General features: G+C 34.9%; 1 protein-coding gene across 1 annotated transcript; it reads left to right on the plus strand.

The window, feature by feature from the left end:
- Window positions 1-5,826: 5,826 nt before the first annotated feature.
- LOC129757536 (nose resistant to fluoxetine protein 6-like) lies at window positions 5,827-19,443 on the plus strand. Its single transcript, XM_055754805.1, has 11 exons — window positions 5,827-5,933; window positions 13,203-13,351; window positions 13,412-13,555; window positions 13,615-13,903; window positions 13,977-14,512; window positions 14,615-14,694; window positions 14,756-14,869; window positions 18,348-18,498; window positions 18,563-18,889; window positions 18,958-19,072; window positions 19,156-19,443. Exons 1-11 carry the CDS (start codon window positions 5,858-5,860, stop codon window positions 19,257-19,259), a joined length of 2,085 nt encoding a protein of 694 aa, XP_055610780.1. The 5' UTR covers window positions 5,827-5,857; the 3' UTR covers window positions 19,260-19,443.
- The last annotated feature ends 1,236 nt before the right edge of the window (window positions 19,444-20,679 follow it).

A 20,679-nucleotide genomic window follows, 5' to 3' on the forward strand; every position in this document is an offset into this window, starting at 1 on the left:
ATCTTCGGTGCTGTGCCAAGGTGGAAGCCGCAAAATCATTTTCAGAACCTTGTTCTGAATCCTCTGGATGGCTTTCTTCCTCGTCGCGCAGCAGCTAGACCAAATCGGAACTGCATACATAATCGCTGGTCGGAACACTTATTTATATATCAGCATCTTATTCCTCAGGCATAGTCGGGATTTCCTGTTGATGAGAGAATAAAGAGATTTAGTGTATTTATTACATTTAGATTGAATATCTTCAATGTGATTTTTAAAAGTAAGATTCCGATCAAGTGTAAGTCCCAAGTACTTCACGTGATCAGACCATTCTAATGAAACCCGAATAAAAGTTATGGAATGATTTTCATTAGGTTTTAAAAATTGAGCTCTTGGCTTATGGGGAAATAAAATAAGTTGAGTTTTGGAAGCGTTAGGAGAAATTTTCCACATTTTCAAGTAATTCAAAAAGGAATTTAAATTTTGTTGCAATCTACTGCGTACCACCCGTAAATTTCGACCTTCGGCTGAAAGCAAAGTATCGTCAGCAAATAATCTTCTACCTTTTCCTTCTGGTACATCAGGAAGCTCAGAAGTAAAAATATTGTATAAAATTGGCCCAAGTATACTGCCCTGAGGGACACCAGCTCTAATGGGTGTCCTTTCAGAGCATGAATTTTGATAGCTTACTTGTAAGGTTCGGCTAGTCAAATAATTTTGAATAATTTTGGTGAGATATATAGGAAAATCAAATCGTGCTAATTTAGCTACTAAACCTTCGTGCCAAACACTGTCAAAAGCTTTTTCAATATCTAGAAGAGCAACACCAGTTGAATAACCTTCAGATTTGCGTGCGTTAATTATATCAGTTACACTCAAAAGTTGATGCGTAGTAGAATGTCCATGACGAAAACCAAATTGTTCATCAGGGAAAATAGAATTCTGATTAATGTGATTCATCATTCTATTCAAAATAACTCTCTCAAATAGTTTACTTAAAGAAGGAAGCAAACTAATTGGTCGATAACTTGAAGGCTCTGAAGCACTTTTTCCAGGTTTTAAAATTGGAGTTACTTTGGCATTTTTCCATTTATTGGGAAAATAAGCCAAGTGAAAACATTTATTGAAGATTTTAACAACTTTTTTATAAGAATATAAAAAATCCCTTCTTCCCCCGGAGCTTTAATATTTTTAAATTTTTTGAAAATCAATTTAAGTTCATCAATATTTGTCTCACAAGAACTTTCAAATACATTTTGTTTAGAAAGAATATCATCAAATTCAAGGGAAATTTGAGCATCAATTGGACTTACAACGTTTAAATTAAAATCATGAGCAGACTCAAATTGTTGGGCTAATTTTTGAGCTTTTTCTGCGTTAGTTAAAAGAAGTTTATCCCCATCTTTCAAAGTATGAATTGGCTTCTGCGGCTTTTTCAGAATTTTAGTTAATTTCCAAAATGGCTTAGAGTAGGGTTTTATGTCCTCCACTGCTTTAGCAAAATTTTCATTACCGATGAAATTTAAACGACGTTTGATCTCTTTTTGAAGGTCGCAATAATAAATTTCAAATTTAAGGATCCCTAGTACGTTGATATTGGCGTCGACGAATGTTTTTCAGTCGTATAAAAAACTGAAGATCATCATCAATTAAAGGTTGATTAAATTTATGTTTAACTTTGGGTATTGAAGCGGCTTTAGCATTGACTATTGAAGTTGTCAAATTTTCTACAGCCAAATCAATATCTTCTATTGAATTCAGTGGAACGTTTACATCTAAATTACGTTCAATAAAATTCCTATATCGCTCCCAGTCAGCTTTTTGAAAGTTAAAAGTTGATTTTAAAGGGTTTTCAACGGGACTTTGGGATAAAGAAAAAGTTACTGGAAGGTGGTCTGAATCGAGGTCCGCATGAGTAACTAATTGACTACAATGCTCGCCTAAATCCGTTAGAACCAAATCAATTGTGGAGGGATTTCTAATTGAAGAAAAACAAGTATGCCCATTAGGATATTCAACAGTATAATAACCTGCAGCAGAGCAGTCATTAAATAAAATATTCCCATTAGAATTTGATGAAATATTATTCCAAGATCGGTGTTTTGCATTAAAGTCACCAATAATAAAAAAATTTAGAATTATTTCTGGTGAGTTTTTGAAAATCTCCCTTCAAAAAATTTTTCTGTTCACCGCTACATTGAAAAGGCAAATATGCGGCAATAAATATAATTTTCCCCATAGACGTTTCTAATTCAATTCCAATTGTTTCAGACTTTTGTATTGAAAGAAGGAAGAAGTCTAAATTTGAGACGACTATCAATGACAATAGCTACACCCCCACCTTGTCGATCAAGTCGATCATTTCGCAAAATTTTAAAGAATGCATTGCTTTTCACTCTGTTGTGGTATGAGCCTACTTGGTTGAATGATTCAACTGAATCAAAGCAATCGAAAGATTCCTTTTAATTCAACCACGGTAAATGAAAAGTTCATATACCAGTATTTCGATAGCAACTTACTACCTTCTTCAGTGAACGTTTTCGATTCAATCAACTGAGTAATAGAGCTACAGCTTGGCTTGTTTCTTCTGTCGATTTGGCCTATTGGTAAGATGTCGGAGAGGTAATCAGTAGGCTCGAGTTCGATTCCTGGTCGAGATGATTTTTTTTTTCATTTATCATTCATGATCATGGTTGCACTAAACGGTGAGGCGTAGATTCATCAAACAAAGCAATAACAAAATAATCTAGGTCTGTTTGTAGAATTTCAAAGAATTAACACATGCTCATACATTATGTTTCTGGTACTTTGTTTGACGGATGATGCTTTCATGCTAAATTAGCCGTATAATGTAACAATAAAAAAAAATCAATCATGAATGGTATGTGCAAAAAAAAATCCCCTCGAACAGGAATCGAACTCGAGTCTACTGATTACCTCTCCGACACCTTACCAATAGGCCAAATCGACAGACGAAACAAGCCAAGCTGTAGCTCTATTATTCAGTTGACTTCATCGAGTTGAATTCACTGCTAGATTCCCCGGCAGAAAATGCTCATTATGCCTTCATTGATAGTGCTCTGTTCGCCTCTAGTGAACAAATTAAAGTAAAAACGCGTTTTAAAATTGATTAAAGTTTTGAAAATTGAGAAACAATGTGTAGATCATGTTGCAGTGCGTACATTTCAGATCAAGATGGTTTAAAGGTCATAAAAGCTTATTTGGTGGTGCTCAAAAATTATAATATTTTCGTCACTTGAGAACCTAGCTGGTTATTATTTAATACTAGCTGCTCCCATACGAACTCCGTTTCGCTTTAAACTTGGAATATGTCATAAACAGTTTGCATGAAAGTCAATTGTCAAGCATTTTCCAGATGCACTTCCGAATTCATTGTTAAGTAACAATTGCAAAAATATTGGACGATCACTTTTTCTGTCGTCTGCTACTAAATTTGAAATCAGGGATCAATTGACCGTCCAAAAACCCCCCGTGTATAAATTTCAACTCAATCGTTTCATAACAACGCAATAATTGTCAATTATTGCTCTTATACAATCATTGATATCTGCAACCGATTACCCGTCCCTCAAAACTCCCGTGTGCAAATTTTCATTTTATATAGACGACCCCTTTCGTGGACCCCTGGCAAAACATTTGACATCTGAAATCGATTGCCCGTCCTTGAAAACTACCGTGTGCAAATTTTCATCCCAATCCGATGTATAATAACGACAATATCGCATAAATATAGAAAAGTTAATATGGACGACCCCCTTTGCCGGCCCATTACACTAAATTTAGTACCTGAAATCGATTGATCGTCCCTCAAAACTATCGTGTACCAATTTTCATCTGAATCCGATGTATAATAACGACAATATCACATTATCAGTGAAGAGTTGATATGGACGACCCCTTTGGCCGACCCCTTACTTTAATTTGTATGAGTGAAATCAATTGGTTGACCTTTATAACTCCTATGTGTAAATTTTCATCCCAATCCGATGTATAAAAACGTCATTATCACTAAGATATTGAAAAGTTAATATGGATGACCCCTTTTGCCGGCCTCTTACACTGAATTTGATACCTTAAATCGATTGCACGTCACTCAAAACTATCGTGCACCAATTTTCATCTGAATACGATGTATAATAACGTCAATATCGTAAAAACAGCGAACAGTTAATATGGACGACCCCTTTGGCCGACCCCTCAGACAAAATTTGACACCTGAAATCGATTGCTCTTCTTTAAAAACACTCATGTGCAAATTTTCAACACAATCCGACAAAAAATGACGTCAATATCGCAAAAACAATATTTGTCTTGTATGGACGACCCCCTTCAGAAGGGGTCATCCGAAAATCTGAAAACATTTTTCATCTTTCCTAGTCCTAATGCGCATCCATGCCAAATTTCAGATCTCTAGCTCTTAAGACGGCTGAGTCTATAGAGGACAAACAAACAAACAAACAAACAAACAAACATACAGAAATTGCTTTTTATATATATAGATTTCTGTAAAGATGAATAGGATATTTCATTTTTGGTGAAAAATTAATACTATGGGCAGTACGAAACAAGTCCTTATGAAAATTTGCTTAAGAAAATACATACTTATGTAGAAAAAAGGAGTGCTCATTATGCCCTGGGTGCTCGTTATGCCCTCATCTCCTCTACTGACGCGGCGAGCGAAAAAAAAACGAGAATTATACAAAATTCAGTTATTATTGAGTAACAATAATGCCGTTATTTGTTATTTTCCTTTATTCCATCGATTCGGAGTCGTATATAGGGAAATTAATATTTAGATCATCGAAATTTTGGCACACATTTGCCACCTCCCTGTCGTGTTTTTAATTTTTTTAATTTGCATAAAGTAAATTAATCTATATAGCATTTAAAGAAAATGTGTAAGAACACCTATCTCCAAATTTCACTAGCCAGCGTTACTACTCTCCAACATTTTCGCACCAAGATTCTACTTATTCTGTGCTTTCAATTCTACAGAAGGCGCATTTTTAAGAATTCGAATATCCTTGAATTGACCTGTTCCAAATTGATTTGCCAAAAAAAAGCTTTTAACCATCGGAAATAGGTTTAGAACGTTTCAATTATGTGCTGGCATCATTCCATTTTTTCTGCACTCATGTTTAATTAAAGCATGAGAGCATAAGCGCCACAAGCCGCCAGAGTGTTGTTCTACAATGTGGCCCTGAGCTTGAATCCTCATGAGCGTTTTTTTTACCCTTATCCACCATTGAATAGTAATGATCATGCTCGGGAGGGAATCCAATATTTTGAGTAAGGAGCAATAATGAGAAACGTAACATCTATACTTTTTCGTGGTTTTTGGTTGTTTTTATACAATTTTACCATCGATGGATTACTAACAAGACAACGACAAAATTTGTTAATACCCAGCAAAAAAAGATCGGTTTCTTTTCAAGGCAAACACCTTTCTTTGTATTCTTCGTGTTCCTCAAAATTATTATTCATAATTTGAATTTCGATTAAGTTTCGAAACAGCGAAAGGAGTTTCAACTTTCTACCTGTCCTTCAACAGGTTCGTTTTTATATAATCTCGAACTAGCCGAAATCTACCGTTAAAATAACATTAGAGTGGCAAAAACAAAAGACTTTTCGTGCCAAACAGTGCAAACGAGATTTTGACGATAGATGATGGATGAATCGATATAACAATCTGTTTCCTCACTCTTAGCGCACCGAGGGGCACGTGTATGTTTTATCGTGCGGCATAGAATCCGAAAAAAAAATCAAAAAAGTTGGAAAAAGTTTTGGCTGCCGCGCGCTCTCAGCCAACGATGCGCATTAGTTGCGAGCGCAAAGTTGAACGGGACACACGCGCGGAATGTTCGGAAAAATCTCGCTAGGCGTTTTGCTGCCAGTTTTGGTACCGCTCGTGTGGTGCGATCCGTTTGTAACAAGTGAGTTTAGGTGTTGAAGTGCTTAGAAGCTATGAGAAATTGGAAAAATATATAGTTGACAATTTAAAAAAAAATCATAAACCTTTAAAAAATAAAAATTGGAAAATTTAGAAATTTGGAAACATGACATAGGACTACAAACTGAGAGTCTGAAGAGTGAAGAAATTAACTGTATTTGTATGTACAAAGTTGTTAAGAGTGCGGCAAACAAAATCGAAAATGTAATTGAAAATCTTTGATCTGAATTACGAATCTCAGTTCAGGTCTAGAATTCCGAATAAAATTTTAATAATTGGGGCTTATTTTGTTTAAAAATAAAAAAAAACATAATTTACGACATCAAATCTTCAAAAACTGTTAAAAAATACAGGAGTTTCGATTTTATCATTTTTTAAAACTTATCGTGAAACTAATAAAAAATTTCCATAAGCATGTATTTATTATCTTTAAAAATTGATCAATATGTCATAATTAGACTGTCATCAGATTAGATGTGTTCGTTGAAGTTTACCCCAAAAAAATATCGGTTCTAAGGAGTGTATTAGAAAAAAAATGCAGCACTTTGTTTTTTGAATAGCGTTTAAACGATTTCCGTTAAACTACCAAGCAATATAATGTTTACATGTGCAAGCATTGGTGACGATCTGTCAAGTGGTTTTTGAGATAGGCTCCAATGAAGAAGTGCATCGACATTTATTTCTGGGCGGCACGTGCGCCATCGAAACTTCACACTATGAGCCTTCTCTTTTCCAAATCTAGGATTTTTCAGATGTTGTTTTCTAATTCTTCGAGCTCTCCCTTCAAATTGACCCAAAATTATGTATTTGATTGATGTTATGACAAGTTTAGCGGATTTTCCTCCTTCTGGAAAAAACAAATTGGCTGACTGATTATAATTGATAATTATCAGCCACAGTTTTCTTATAATGACACGATTTCAAATCCAATCAAAATAAAGATATCATCTTTGTGAGACCTAAACTATGTTAGGAAAACCGTCGAGATGAGAGGCATTTTTTTTGTATATTTGTAGATTTGATTAAAAATTGTGACGATCAGTATTTACTACTTACGGATTTAGAGCTTCAATGAATTGCCATTATTTAAAAATAGTTATCAGTTTTTTTATAACTTTTTATCCTTTATCTTCTCCGGAGCAATCAGGGAAAACTGGTCAACCATTTTTTTTTATTTATTTTGGCCTGTTTCAGTCTGTTAGACGAGCTTGAAAGAATAATTGATTACCACTTTTTCAATCGAAATGTTCGGATTGTGCTTGATTAAACCTTCAAAGTTCAAATCATATTCTTTACTTTAATGGAATTAGTCATCCTAATTTTTATTCAAATTAATTTCAAATTAGAACAATTTATAACATGAACTTTGGTCTATCAGTTGATTTCCAGCTGTTTTGGGGTCTTTCAAAAAAACCTTTCTAGGTTTTTCACGATCCTGCCCAAAAATTTTGGTCTACCACCATATTTATCAGACCCTATCTCAAAAACTACTTGACAGATCATCCCAGTTTTTGAACATGTAAACATCCCTTTGCTACGTAGTTTTTCTGAATATTTCACCACAAAACATTTATTTCAAATACACACATTTATTTCGAATACACTCTTTATCTCACAATGATCTTCTCCATAGAAAATTTTACGATTTTCCTCAAAGCGAAAGAATTAAAAACATCAAATTGATAACACAGAGAACAGACGTACAAGCTAGCCCACATAACTTGTTTAAAATTTCTATCTATCTTTTTCTAACTATCGTTGTTCTAATTTTTATTTTTTGGCTGGGCCAGCAGATGTCTCCAAACACACCAAAGAGAACTGTCAAAACCAAACTGAGAAAAAAAATCAAAATTTTGGTCAGTTTTGAACAGGTCATATGAACTGTTTGGCATGTTTCCAGAAAATTGCTCATAAAGTTTCTTAACACTTTCGTCTGATTGCATAGTGGAAATATATCTTGGAAGCTATTTCTTTCAAGCTAAGTGTTACATTTTGGACAAAGGGATGCAAAAGTGATACTTGAAAATAACTCGCTTTGAGATGACTAGAATCAGTTCTGATGGGTAAGACTTATCGTGCAAAACTTATTGTAACACTCACAGTAAACGAAAATTACCGAGTTCGGTAATTTTTTTACCGAAATCCTAACATGTGTAAATCGTTAAACTGTTCGGTAATTTTTTCGGTAAAAAATAAACGAACATCGGTAAATCGACTCTTCATTTACCGATGTTCGTTTATATTTTACCGAAAAAATTACCAAACAGTTTAACGATTTACACATGTTAGGATTTCGGTAAAAAAATTACCGAACTCGGTAATTTTCGTTTACTATGCTGTTAGTTATTTCGATTGCCTCAATAGTAGAAAAAAAAGGAATGAATAAAGTTTATCACCGGTACTTTTTATACGGTTTTTACTTATTGAATTTGAATTTATGTAACGTTTCGGCTTACTCTGGGGGACATCTGATGAAGGGTGAAGAAAGTTATCCCGAAACATTACGTAAGTTAAAAAAAGAAAAGTTGTTTCACTCACCGGAAAAAGTCAATAAGTAAAAACCGTATAAACCAATGAAAGTAGAATTCTGTTCAGTCAAAAGTTACTCTTATTGCATTTATCAAGCAATCAATTGAACCCGTTTATTTTAGAGAAGCACTAGTTTAATTACTGATGAGTGCATATACGATTACGCCTTTTCGAAAACTGAGCACGTGAAAATTTGATTGGTTGCTTTTGAACGGCGCAATAGATGGCGCTGTTCCAAGTCAATTTTCAACGTATTTTTTTGGATGTTTGCATTTGAAATGTTACACACTTTTTTTAGGATTTTTTGTTAGAGCTTATACATCGGTTCTCTGTGATAATTGTAAGCACATTCAATTTAATCATCAAGTAAATTTATTGCCTTTTTTATAGATAAATAAACAGTCGTTATCTTTTAGCACAGAGAACAGAGTTCGAGCTGGAGCTCAACACGTGTGTTTGAATACCAACCTAAGTTTCAAACCAAATGCGTAAGTGGACTAACATACATAAGATGTCGCTACCGGTACACCTAGTTTTGGTTTCATTTTTTCGACACGCTTAGAAATTAATACTCATCGCTTATCTCAAAGAAGGCCAGTGCAATGTATGACAGTAACACAAATTTCGGTGTAATAAATTTTACAACATCATTATTTGAAAAAAAATATTGTTCAAACAATTTTGGCGCTGAATTGAAAGTTGAGTTCCAAGTGTTAAAGTATGTGTTGGGATTTTACTATCAGTTAACAGTTTTCTAGAACAGAAAATGTGAACATAAATGTTATAATTGTAAACTATGACTTGATATTCTGGTTGATGTTACCTGAGATCGATATATGAGGACTTGTAACTCAGGGTTAGTAATCAGTAGAAATGATTTAAGTTATTTATAAACATGAGTTACAAGATACCATCAACCGGAATACCGACCCATAATTAACAATTATAACATTTATGTTCACATTCTCTGTTATAGAAAACTATTTAATGACAGACATACTTTAAAACTTGGAATTCAACTTTCAATTCAGCGCCAATATTGATTGAACAATATGGGGCATATGCTGGGACATATGACAGCGATTAAAGTATGATTGAAATATGATTTGCATTTTTTTTTAAATCAAGATGTTCTTAAAATTTATCACACAAAAAGTTGTGTTACTCTCATACATTGCAATGGCCTCATTTGAGATAAGCTATGAGTATTAATTTCTAAGCGTGTCGAAAAAATGGAAAAATATGTGTACTGGTAGCGACATCTTATGGATGTTAGTCCACTTATGAATTTTGGTTTGAAACTTAGGTGGGTTTTCGCACACACGATTTCAACAAATTTTTGTTCGGGGCCCGATATCTGTTCTCTGTGCTTTTAGGTCGATTTTAATGGAAAATTCCACACAAACGGCATTTTCTTTTAATTTGTCGTCAATTTTTATTTGGGGCGAAATTCATAATATCAGGGTAATCAAATTTAATGCTCATGAAGCTATGTCGTGTTTCGAAATCTATGTAACTAAAAAAAAAAACTTTTGATTGAACGAAAAACCTTTTTGTAAAATATTTATGTTGCTATTAAGAATCATAAAAGCCAAATGAACAGATGTACAAGCTAAGCCTTGAAACGTGTGCAAAGTATCGCAAACCAGTTTGAATCAATTTTATGCTTGTTGATTGAGCCACAAGATGTCTCCAAGCACACCGGAGACATAGTATCCTCTGTTACTAAAAATTTTAGTTTACAAAAATTCCTGCTGATATGCAATATTCTTCAAGAAACCAATTTCACTTTCAATATTATTTTGTGTTTTGCTCAAAATCAAATGCAAAAAAGTTTAGATAGATTACACGAGGCCACAAAATTAACATCCTTAGAGATGCAAAGAATTTAAAAACTTATTTTGAATCATTTGATTTCCCTGGATCGAAATATGCACTTTTTATATAAGCTTGTGTTTCCAAAATAACTTCTGAAAATGTTTAAAAATCATTAAAGAGATTTCTGCTTTTTTTTGACAAAATTTTTAAACAAAAACGTAACATTTAAGAAAAAAGATTTAAATCAATTTTCAACTTTCCCAAAGACTTCAAATAATTTTTAGTTCAGCGAAAAAAGTTATAGAGGTTTCAATTTGTTTACTTTTCCCCATTTTTAATGAAGTTTTGAACCAAATTGTTTTTTAGATATTTTCTAATAAAAAAATCTATACGTTTTGCAGGTTTAAATAAATTTTGTTAGGGTTTAAACTCTAAATTTAACAGGAGTTAGTTTTCCACAGATTACTAAATAAAGACCTATCTTTCTATTTGTTTTCTCTAGCTATATACACAGTAAACGAAAATTACCGAGTTCGATGAAGAATCGATTTACCGATGTTCGTTTTTTTTTTACCGAAAAAATTACCGAACAGTTTAACGTTTTACACATGTTAGGATTTCGGTAAAAAAATTACCGAACTCGGATATTTTCGTTTACTGTATATGATTCATATAATCAATAATATTTGAGATGAAAAACTTTAGTCAATTAATTTACTTATACGGTTTTTCTGACAAAACAAGCAAAACTGTCGAAAGCTAGGTATTTTACCCTAGATGAATGCAATTTTTTTTTAAACTTTATTCAGTAATATCAGAAGTATTTGTTACGATATCTTTCCATATTTAAAAAAAACTATATAGTTTAACTTTTTTAGAACATGCATAACCATCCTTAAAATATTATTCCTTAATTGAATAAAATAGGTATATTAAACAAACAACAGATTTCTTCTTTAACGTTGACTTGATATTTCATCAGTTATCAAGGATTGATTTCACTTAAAACTGATGCACTATTAAAGGATTATATATACTTCATATCACCAATACGCAAGGTAATTGACAAAATTTGACAAAAGATTCGAGTTCAGGACGCTATGATAATCTACCAAATTAATAATTTTATCATAGGAAATAAAATGCTGTTCGTTTGAGTTATTAATAAAATTCTAATAATAAGTTTTTGAAATTGTTAGCGAATTTAGTGAAAAAAAATCTTTCTTAAATATCATATAAACTAATCCTTATCCTTTTTATATCTGGTTTTAATTTTCAAATAAATTTACTGAATTTTAGAGTCAAATTTTTCAAAATTTGAAATTCAAAATTTGAAATTTTTCATAAACTATTAAACGACAACAAAAGAAATTGAATTCGATCAATTTTACGTTCTTGGGTGAGTTTAAAGTTTGATTCCTCAAAATGCTCATTTTTCAAAAAAAAAAAACTTTACTACTTTTTATATTTCAATTGAAGGATACATGAATCTATAAATTTAAAAACAAAAACTATAACTTTTCAAACGCGTTGATTAATCCTCTTCAAGAAAAACCAGAAGTTTCAGCTATAGAAGCTATTTGAAAATATCGACTCTCAGGACGCGTTGCGTTGAAAGTGTCATAATCTATTTGCCACCTCGATTTGCATCTCATCTCGATCCAGCAATAATCCTATAACTGCCCTACCTGAATCTACAACCTGTTTAAGCTTAGGCCCCAAAAATGAATCAGAGATCAGTCATTAGCATCATCACTTTCGTTACAGAAACCACACGCAACTCAAACGATAACGATGGAGACTGGTTTTTGACAAACGAGTCCCTTTGCTTTGTCAGGTTAGTGAGTCAAACTAATGAATTTTATCATATCGACTCTGCGAGACCTAAAATACGGCCATAAAACTGAACTTGATATTCACATGTCCAAGGCCTCAACCCCACATCAGAAAATGAAGACTATCGAGCACCTTGCTCCCTGTGACACAGTTTAGAGTTGATTGGAGGGCTACAAAATGTTGCAAAACGGTTTTTATTGTTTCGAATGCTCTCCACTGATCTGCCTTGTGTTGGGCAGCAGTGTGATGGAAAGTTTTAATCCCAATTTTGTGAGCTGAAACTTTTATTTAGTTGATGATAATCAGCCAAATTGGGAGAGCACGTGTCTTGAACGTCAGCGCCGGTCATACCTCGATTTGGACGTAATATCCACTGATAAACTGATGTAACTCCCTTAGCGAATGGAAAAAATATCGCCCAGAGCTCTTGTCGACATCTAGCTCATCATTCCCGAATTATAGGCTTCTGTGTGAGCATTTTCTATTCCACTAGCGCCATCACTACCAACCAACGGTATAATCATTAACTATTGAGATGATGGTTGATGGAAAGTGAGCTCAGCTCTCTTTCGATAAAAAGCTCTCACGAATACCAACACATATTTAATTTGAGTGAGTGACAATTTTCTACTCCAACTTTGTTAGATAAGGGCTCTTTAAGCAAATCACCCATAGTCATCATCATCATATTGAGTTCCACACGTCTAATTTAGGTTGTATATCGTATAAAGGTAGTTTGCCAAGAATTTCAAAAATTAAATTTGACTATACTAGTAATACGTACCGCAGTCGGTTTCCAAAATTCGACATGACCCATTTGATGCCACCCTAATGAACATATATGGAAAACAGTGCATGGCGAAAACATTAAGGCCTCAAATCTTACATCAGTATTTAAAACAAATTGGAAATCTAATTCGTGAATATGAATTGAGTTTAGATTTCTGAATATTAAGTGCTGATTCTAATAACAAAATTGAATAAATAATTTCTATCGAAAACTTTAGAAAAATGAAGTAAACTTGAATTCGGATAATTAGTTCTAAAATAACTAATAAACCATTCACAGCGGATGACTACTACCGAATGCCGAAACTGTTCCAGTACGATGACTACGATGAATGTTTCGCTATTACCAACGTAACTGACCCCGCCTACTGTGTCGTTCGATCCGTCATCAAACCGAACGGCGACTCAGAGCTTTGGTCCTTCATTCAGGTAATAACCATCATTTTCATTAGCCAAGTGATGCAGATTCAAGGTGTTTTAAAATTTCAGAACTTTTCCTCTGATGCTCTTCATATGCGACACGATCACCTAGATCGTGGTTTGTGCGTTGAACGCTGCCAACGGTTGGTGTCCTCGCTGAACGATGACGAATTGGAACAATTGTACGTCGAGAAGTTCGAGATTAACTTTCCTGTAAGTACCAAAATGATGAATTCATAAAAATAACTTAGAAAAATGAATCCTTTTGATAGTATATTGTAGATTTTGGAGCTTTCGGAAACATTTCCAACGATCGCGCCCGTTACGGAAGGTTGATGAACATCTGTGTCAACTATCAACTGAACCGAACCTACGGTTTGAAAGCCTACACGGAGATTGAATACTGTACTCGGCCGATGCCCGCAGACAGTCCGCTGCTAAATTGGTTCTATGGTATAACGCTGACGCTGATTCTATTGGTCATTTCGTCTAGCGTTTATGATACAATTATCAATGAAGATCGTACCGATACCCATTATATCAGCGATCCACCTCAACAGAGTAAGTGCATAAAGTTGGATCAAATTCAGCACAATACAAATGCAATACTAATACAGCCTAATTCCGCTTCTAGCAAAATTGCTTCTTACGTCCTTCTCCATCAGGCGCAATTGGTGTCGGTTGACGAAACACTCCCAAAATCAGCTCAGCGATGATTTCCGTTTCATCCACGCCATTCGGTTCTGCTCCATGGTGCTGATCTTCTTCGCCCACGGTGCAAACTGTGTGTTGCAACTGAACTTGATGAACCCGATAGATCTGGAACGGAGCAAACACAGTTACGGATTCATCACTCACATCAATGGGGATCTGTTAGTGCAAACGTTCTTCATGATCAGTGGACTGTTCCTGAGCCTACACTTTCTGGAGCAACACGGAAAATCCAAGCGAAAGATGAGCTGGTGGGTCGTTCCGGTCGTAACGCTGTATCGGTACACCCGTTTGACTCCGGTATACGCGTACGTCCTTCTGCTATACCTAGTGTGGCAGCCCACGATGCTCGATGGACCACTGTGGCCTAGGGGGGTCAATACCGATCAATACTACTGCAAAGAAAACTGGTGGCTCAATCTGTTATACGTCAACAATTACGTAAAACCTGATCAACCGGTAAGGGTTCTGATTTTTAGCGTTTCCTTGTGCCGTTGAGGACGATTGCTAGGGCTATCTCAAAATTAGCTCTATTTTTAATGGACTCATGTTTTTTTACAGTGCATTCAACATACGTGGTACCTAGCGTGTGATTTTCAACTGTACCTTTTCGGAATTATCGTTTTGGTAGCAATCACGAAGTGAGTGATAAACTATTATGGTTTTTGATGTTACTACATGTTTTGCAAACTTTCGTTACAGATACCCAAAACTGCAGAAATTGATCTTCACGCTAGGGGCACTGATCGCTGTGATAATTCCAGCCTACGTTATCTACACTGAAAAACTGGACAGCATACTACTCGATCGGATGCAGTAAGTATTTCTTTAAAACATTCGTCCCTTCGATTGATTCTTTATACTTTATACAGAGTTCGGCAAATGAAATGCTATATTGGAATTTACAGATAATTTGAACAAAACAAAAGCAAACAAATTCAGTTAATTTCACTTCTTAACAAATCATCCCAGACCGCTAAGTCACATTTTCTCTTAAATCAAGGTTTTGAAAGTTACGTATTTGCTGAAATAAAGAAATAACTGCCAATTCGCTTGAGTAAATTATATTTTCTCACTGATAAACTTGAAAATTACAAAAGTAATTTATTTGTACGTTTTAGATGACTAATTTTGTCCAACTCTCATGAGTGAACTATATGTACTCATTAATGAACTTGAAAGTTGCAAAAGTGATTGATATGTACGTTATACGGGACTTAAGGCACAAAAATGCACAAAAGTACTCAACACGGGATTCATGTTGCAAAAAGTTCATTGTAGTGCTTTCTTCCTGACTGGCTGCTAAAAAATAATATTGACGATGCAGTTGAAATCCGAAGTTTGGCAACCTTGCCAACAAGCGACGATGAAAAATTCATCAAAATCGTCGGCAATCGGCAACCCTTTCTTATGTTTGGTTCCGACATTTGGAAGCCCAGCAAACATGAAAGCGTATCAGAAATGATAATGTCTGATGATGATAATGTCTAATGATAGTCGTTTACAATGGTGTTGCAAATCACAATTCCAACTGCATAGTGTAAAGATCATATAAAATGTCGCCTGAAGTCAGTTTAAATCGTATATGATAGAAAGTCCGCTTTTTTCTGTACATTTTGAAATGATTTTTCTCCCTCAGAGGGTTCAAGTGAGACAATCATCGTCGTGTTCTCTCTGCAACCAGAAGTGCGTCCAGATGGCTACAATCAGATGGGAACTGAGTTATTTTGACCAATGAGAGAACTGTGAAATAAAGTCGCTGGCAACGAATTGAAGGCTATGAGAGCAAAATCTTGCGCTCTCTTGCATTCTTCCGATAGGTATGAAAAAGGTGTTGAATAACGCCCAAATCGTGTAGACTTCGTCGCTTAAGAAATGAAATTTTTGTATGTATAATGTCTCCACTTCGGTAGGCAAAAGCTGTTTTTTCAACTTTCATACGATCATTCTATAATGTATATGGAACGTATATAAAACAACAGCATAAAAATATAAAAGGACTGAAACAGCTGTCAAATCGCTAGTAAACGCACCGTACCAAAATTTTGGTACCAGAACGTCAGTATGGTTACAAAAATCAAACACTTTACCCCACAAAAAACCCAAAATAGGGAAACATATTTGTGCAAACTTAAGCTGCGTGCTGCACTGGCTGAACGGGAGACTCGCATCTACCCTCGCTGAAGGTTGTAGCTTGACTGACGACCGCTCACGACACGACAGCTCAGCCGTCGTGTGTGTGCGTGTACAAAGGACAGTGGAGGAAGATTATCCTATTGGCCGAGATAGTGTCACACATGCAATAATCGGCTACACAATATTGATTGCCAAACGCATCTTTTGTTGTTAAACGGCAGAATAAGGATGTTGCTGAAAATTTGACATTTTATGCCAAACCATAATTTATTAATGTCACCAACGATTCCATTGATTGATGTCCCGAGTCACAGAAATCGTTTCAAGGATTATCGACAAATTGCTTCTTGTTTGAAATTTTTGCCATAAAGACGCCATGTTTCCCCTAAACGTGTTTCACTCATTTCACTCTTCTTTTCATTCCTGTGGGTTTCCTGATTGAAAACTTTGTACGGAAATGTTTGTGTGTTTTCAGACTCTTGAAGAATACAGCTACAAAAATATTAGCTGGAAGATGTTTGATAGATATCTGGTCAACATGAAATGTCGTCCGTCAGTGATGTCGCCGTCTATTTTGACGAAAACTTCGGTTTAGGGACCCAGCGACAATATGACTTAGAGTTTAAGTTTCAGCTAGAACAGCATATAGGCGTGGCGATGTAGTAGCGTGTTTGATTGTGACTACGAAGGTTGGGATTCTATCCCGAAGCCGGACAAGATTTTTTTTCAAAAAGTAATTTACGAGAGCCGGAACAAGCCGAAAACATTTTTAGCAACAGCTGTCCCAATCTGTGCTTTTCCTGTCGTTCTGCCTTTGTTTACCAGAGCCGTAACAATCCGAAAACATTCTTAGCAACAGTCTTCCCAATCTGTGCTTTTCCTGTTGCTCTGTGTATGTTTACTAGAGTCGGTTCAATCCGAAATAATTTTTGGCACAACCCATACAAATCTGTGCTTTTCCAGTCGATCATTTTCACTTGAGGCCGAATCAGAAACAAACACACTTCAGCATCAGCCTTTAAAAACTGCGCTTCCTGTACTTATCCGTCTTCTCTACCGGGGGTCGAATCAGAAACAAGGTTTTCGTAGCAGCAGCTATAAATAAATAATCTGCGCTCCTTGTGCTAATCCATCTTTCCATCGGAGGCTAAATTAGTAGCAAACAATCTTAACAGCGCGCTTTAAAATCTGCGCTACTTGTGCCAATCCTTCTTACAACCGGAGGCTGAATCAAAAACTAACAAACAGCCGCAGCAGCCCTAAAAATCTGCACTTTCTGAGCTTTTTTCACCAGGAGCCAAATCAGAAACACATTTTTTGTAGAAGCAGTCTTACAAATCTGCGCTTCTTGTGCCAATCCCTCTTTCCATCATCGGAGGCTAACCATAAACAACTTTTTGTAGCAGTAGCCTTAAAAATCCACACTAACTGTGTCATTTTTAAGGCTACTGCGTTTTTATACCGGAAACTAAAACAGAAACAAACTTTTCGTAGCAGCAGTCTTCAAAATTTGCGCTCTCTGTGCTTATTTTACCAACAACGCGCGGTCGTGATTGTCGTGATTATACGATTTTTACGAATCTCAATTCAGAGATTCACTCAGACACGTCTGTCGCTCACAAGAATAGAGCAATGGCTCCACATATTGATTTGGCAAAAAAACGAAAAAGATAATCATTCCGCTAGAATCTTTATGAAAACCTTATATGGTTTAAGCATTTGAATCTTGATTTTCTATTTATCTGGCCCTGAAAATAATGAAAACAAAGAAATTGAATATAAAAGACATTTAAAAAATGACAAAACCAATCAAAATGTCGGAAATGACAAAAATGTCCAAATTTTTGAAAAAGATTAAATTGACAAAAGTGACAAAAATTTAAAAAAAATCAAGAACTACAAAAATGACTGAAATTTCTTGAATGACTAAATTGATAAAAATTACAAAATTTAAAAGACAATAAAATAAAGTTATAAAAATTTGAATACGAAAATTGGGACTTTAATGAGGTTAAAGTTTGTTAAGTTCATTAATTTTTTCAGGTACGGTTTTTAATTTTCGTTTGTCTAGAAGTCTACGAAGATTGACTTATCACATGCTATTTTTTAACAGACCTACCTGCAACCTCAACTAAACTCTGATATTTTTTTCATTCAGAAATGCCCGATTCTTCAACGTTTACTCCAAGTTCTACCAGCTCGTCTACTTACCGTTCCACACTAATATGGTTGCCTTCTTCGGTGGATTGATCGTTGGGGTGCTCTACATCCGTTACCGGAAGGAATACTCTAAAGGAAATCGAGCTTGGGTAAGCCATCATAGTGAGTGTCTGATTCAGGGGTTTCTAATCGCAGCAATGCTTGGTTTTCCAGTACATACAGCTTCTGTGGAACTTCACCGTTCCGTTGTCCTACTTCCTGATGATTTCCACTCGGCCCCTATACAACGACTATCCGAAACCATCCCTCTGGCTGGCCGCCCTAAATCCGCTGCTTCAGTTAACCTGGCTTGCGGTTGCCATTTGCTTCATCTACGGACTGCTGTACAACTTCTATGGTCCGATTAAACAGTTCCTCAACTACCAGGCCTTCATTCCGTTGGGCCGGCTAAGCTACTGTGCCTACATGGTTCACATATTTGTGCTAAAGTATCTACTGTTCGGTTCCAAGAATCCGATTCACTTTGACGGCCCGAAGCTGGTAAGCCATTTGAGATACGTAAACTTAACTTTGAACTGTGAATTATCATAATTCCTTTTTTTTTATAGTATTCGACCCTAATATCAACGGTTGTCATAGCCTACTCCATTGCATTGTTTTTATCGCTAGCGGTAGAATTTCCAGCGTCAGCCATTCAGAAGTACATGTTTATGAAGCAAAACGGTAAGTTGAAGCATTTTGATAAATCTTATTAAAAGTCTTAATTCCATTCTTTTATGTTACTAATTTTTTTTTATCTTTTGCAGAACAATTGGATAAATTGAAGAAAAATAAGTACACAGAAACATTCCAGGTGAATGTTCCGGTTAAGCCACTGTTTGAGCAGAAAGATTTAGAAAATACTGTGTAATCTAGTAACAATGAGGAGCCTCCTGGAGAAGCAACAATTCAAAGACTCAGTACAAGAGGAGTTTAATTCGTTTAAGAATTCAAGCGGCGATGGAGTGGTCATACTTGAGATTAAATGGTGATGGTCTCAGTTAGTGTTATATCAGTGAATAAATGTATCATATATTTTTATAAAGTGAAAAGAAAATCACCGTACCTTTACGTTTACTAAGCTGAAAACTTTGTTCAAAACAAAAAAAGTTCTGTAGACAATTTTATTCCAACTTAGATATTTAAGTTACAAATGTAAGTAATATAGCGGATAAAAAAAATAAACATACCAATGTGGTTCATTAAAAAGTTACATAGTATATTTTTACTTGAAAGAAGAATTGAAATTTTGAGTGATTTTTCAATTGCACTAACTGACCCGGTTTTATTTACTACCACGGTGAACAATTTTGTTAATCGAAAATAAGTATCGCTAATTTTTGCCCCATTCTAAAGCTGGGACATTCCCCTTCCATTTGAGCCCAAATTATAATTATAAATAATCCATCGGGGAGGGGGGGGGGGTGGATTTTTTACCCTTTTTATGGTTAATTGAAGAGCAATCATTCTTACCATTGTTAAACAATTGTCTTAGCGTTATTCCAACTCCATATGTCAATAACAAGATCTTATTGGAAAATTCCCTAGCTAGAACTTTGTTGAAGATATCAAAGTGATACAAATTGAGAAAAAAGAGTGGTAATGTCGCAAACAGAGTGATTATTAATTTATTCGAAAAATGTAATAATACCTCTCATCGCTGTTCGTACCAACACCAGAAATAGTATCCAGATCTTGACGACTCAGTTGTTGATTGAAGAGTGTTGCAATGTTTATGATGGTTTATTTCAATTTGAAAAGACCATGTTTTACATAAATTTGATCAAGATTATCTGAAGTAAAGAGCATTCATGGTGTTTATCATGAGAAAACATGGCTTCTACTCAACTTGAAAATTTCGGTTATATACTTATTTCACACTTTGAGCCATGTAGCGTTTTGTATCTTGAATATGTACCAAATCTAGGCAAATTTATGTAGAATTTTTTTTAAGCATTTCAAGCCACTCCAACAAATTCTGTCCTGACATGATCAACTCTGAAGTTTATTTTTCATGATAATAAGAAAATTAAATTCCAGGGGAAAGCCAAAAATGCAAAACTCCACAGATATATGTTTGCAGCTTTAATTTGAACCAACGAAAAACTTTAAAAAACAAAATTAAATATTCGCAAAAAAAAACTGTTGAAGATAAACCTAGTCAACCAACTGTAATGATTTGAGAAAATATACCTTTTCAATTTCAAATGCACTCTGCTCCTCCTTCTCCCCTTGAATTTCACTGTACAAAATCAGATGTATTTCGAAAAATATAAATTAAATGAAGAATA

The sequence above is a fragment of the Uranotaenia lowii genome, chromosome 3 (genome assembly GCF_029784155.1).
Source record: "Uranotaenia lowii strain MFRU-FL chromosome 3, ASM2978415v1, whole genome shotgun sequence".
In the NCBI taxonomy this organism is placed as follows: domain Eukaryota; kingdom Metazoa; phylum Arthropoda; class Insecta; order Diptera; family Culicidae; genus Uranotaenia; species Uranotaenia lowii.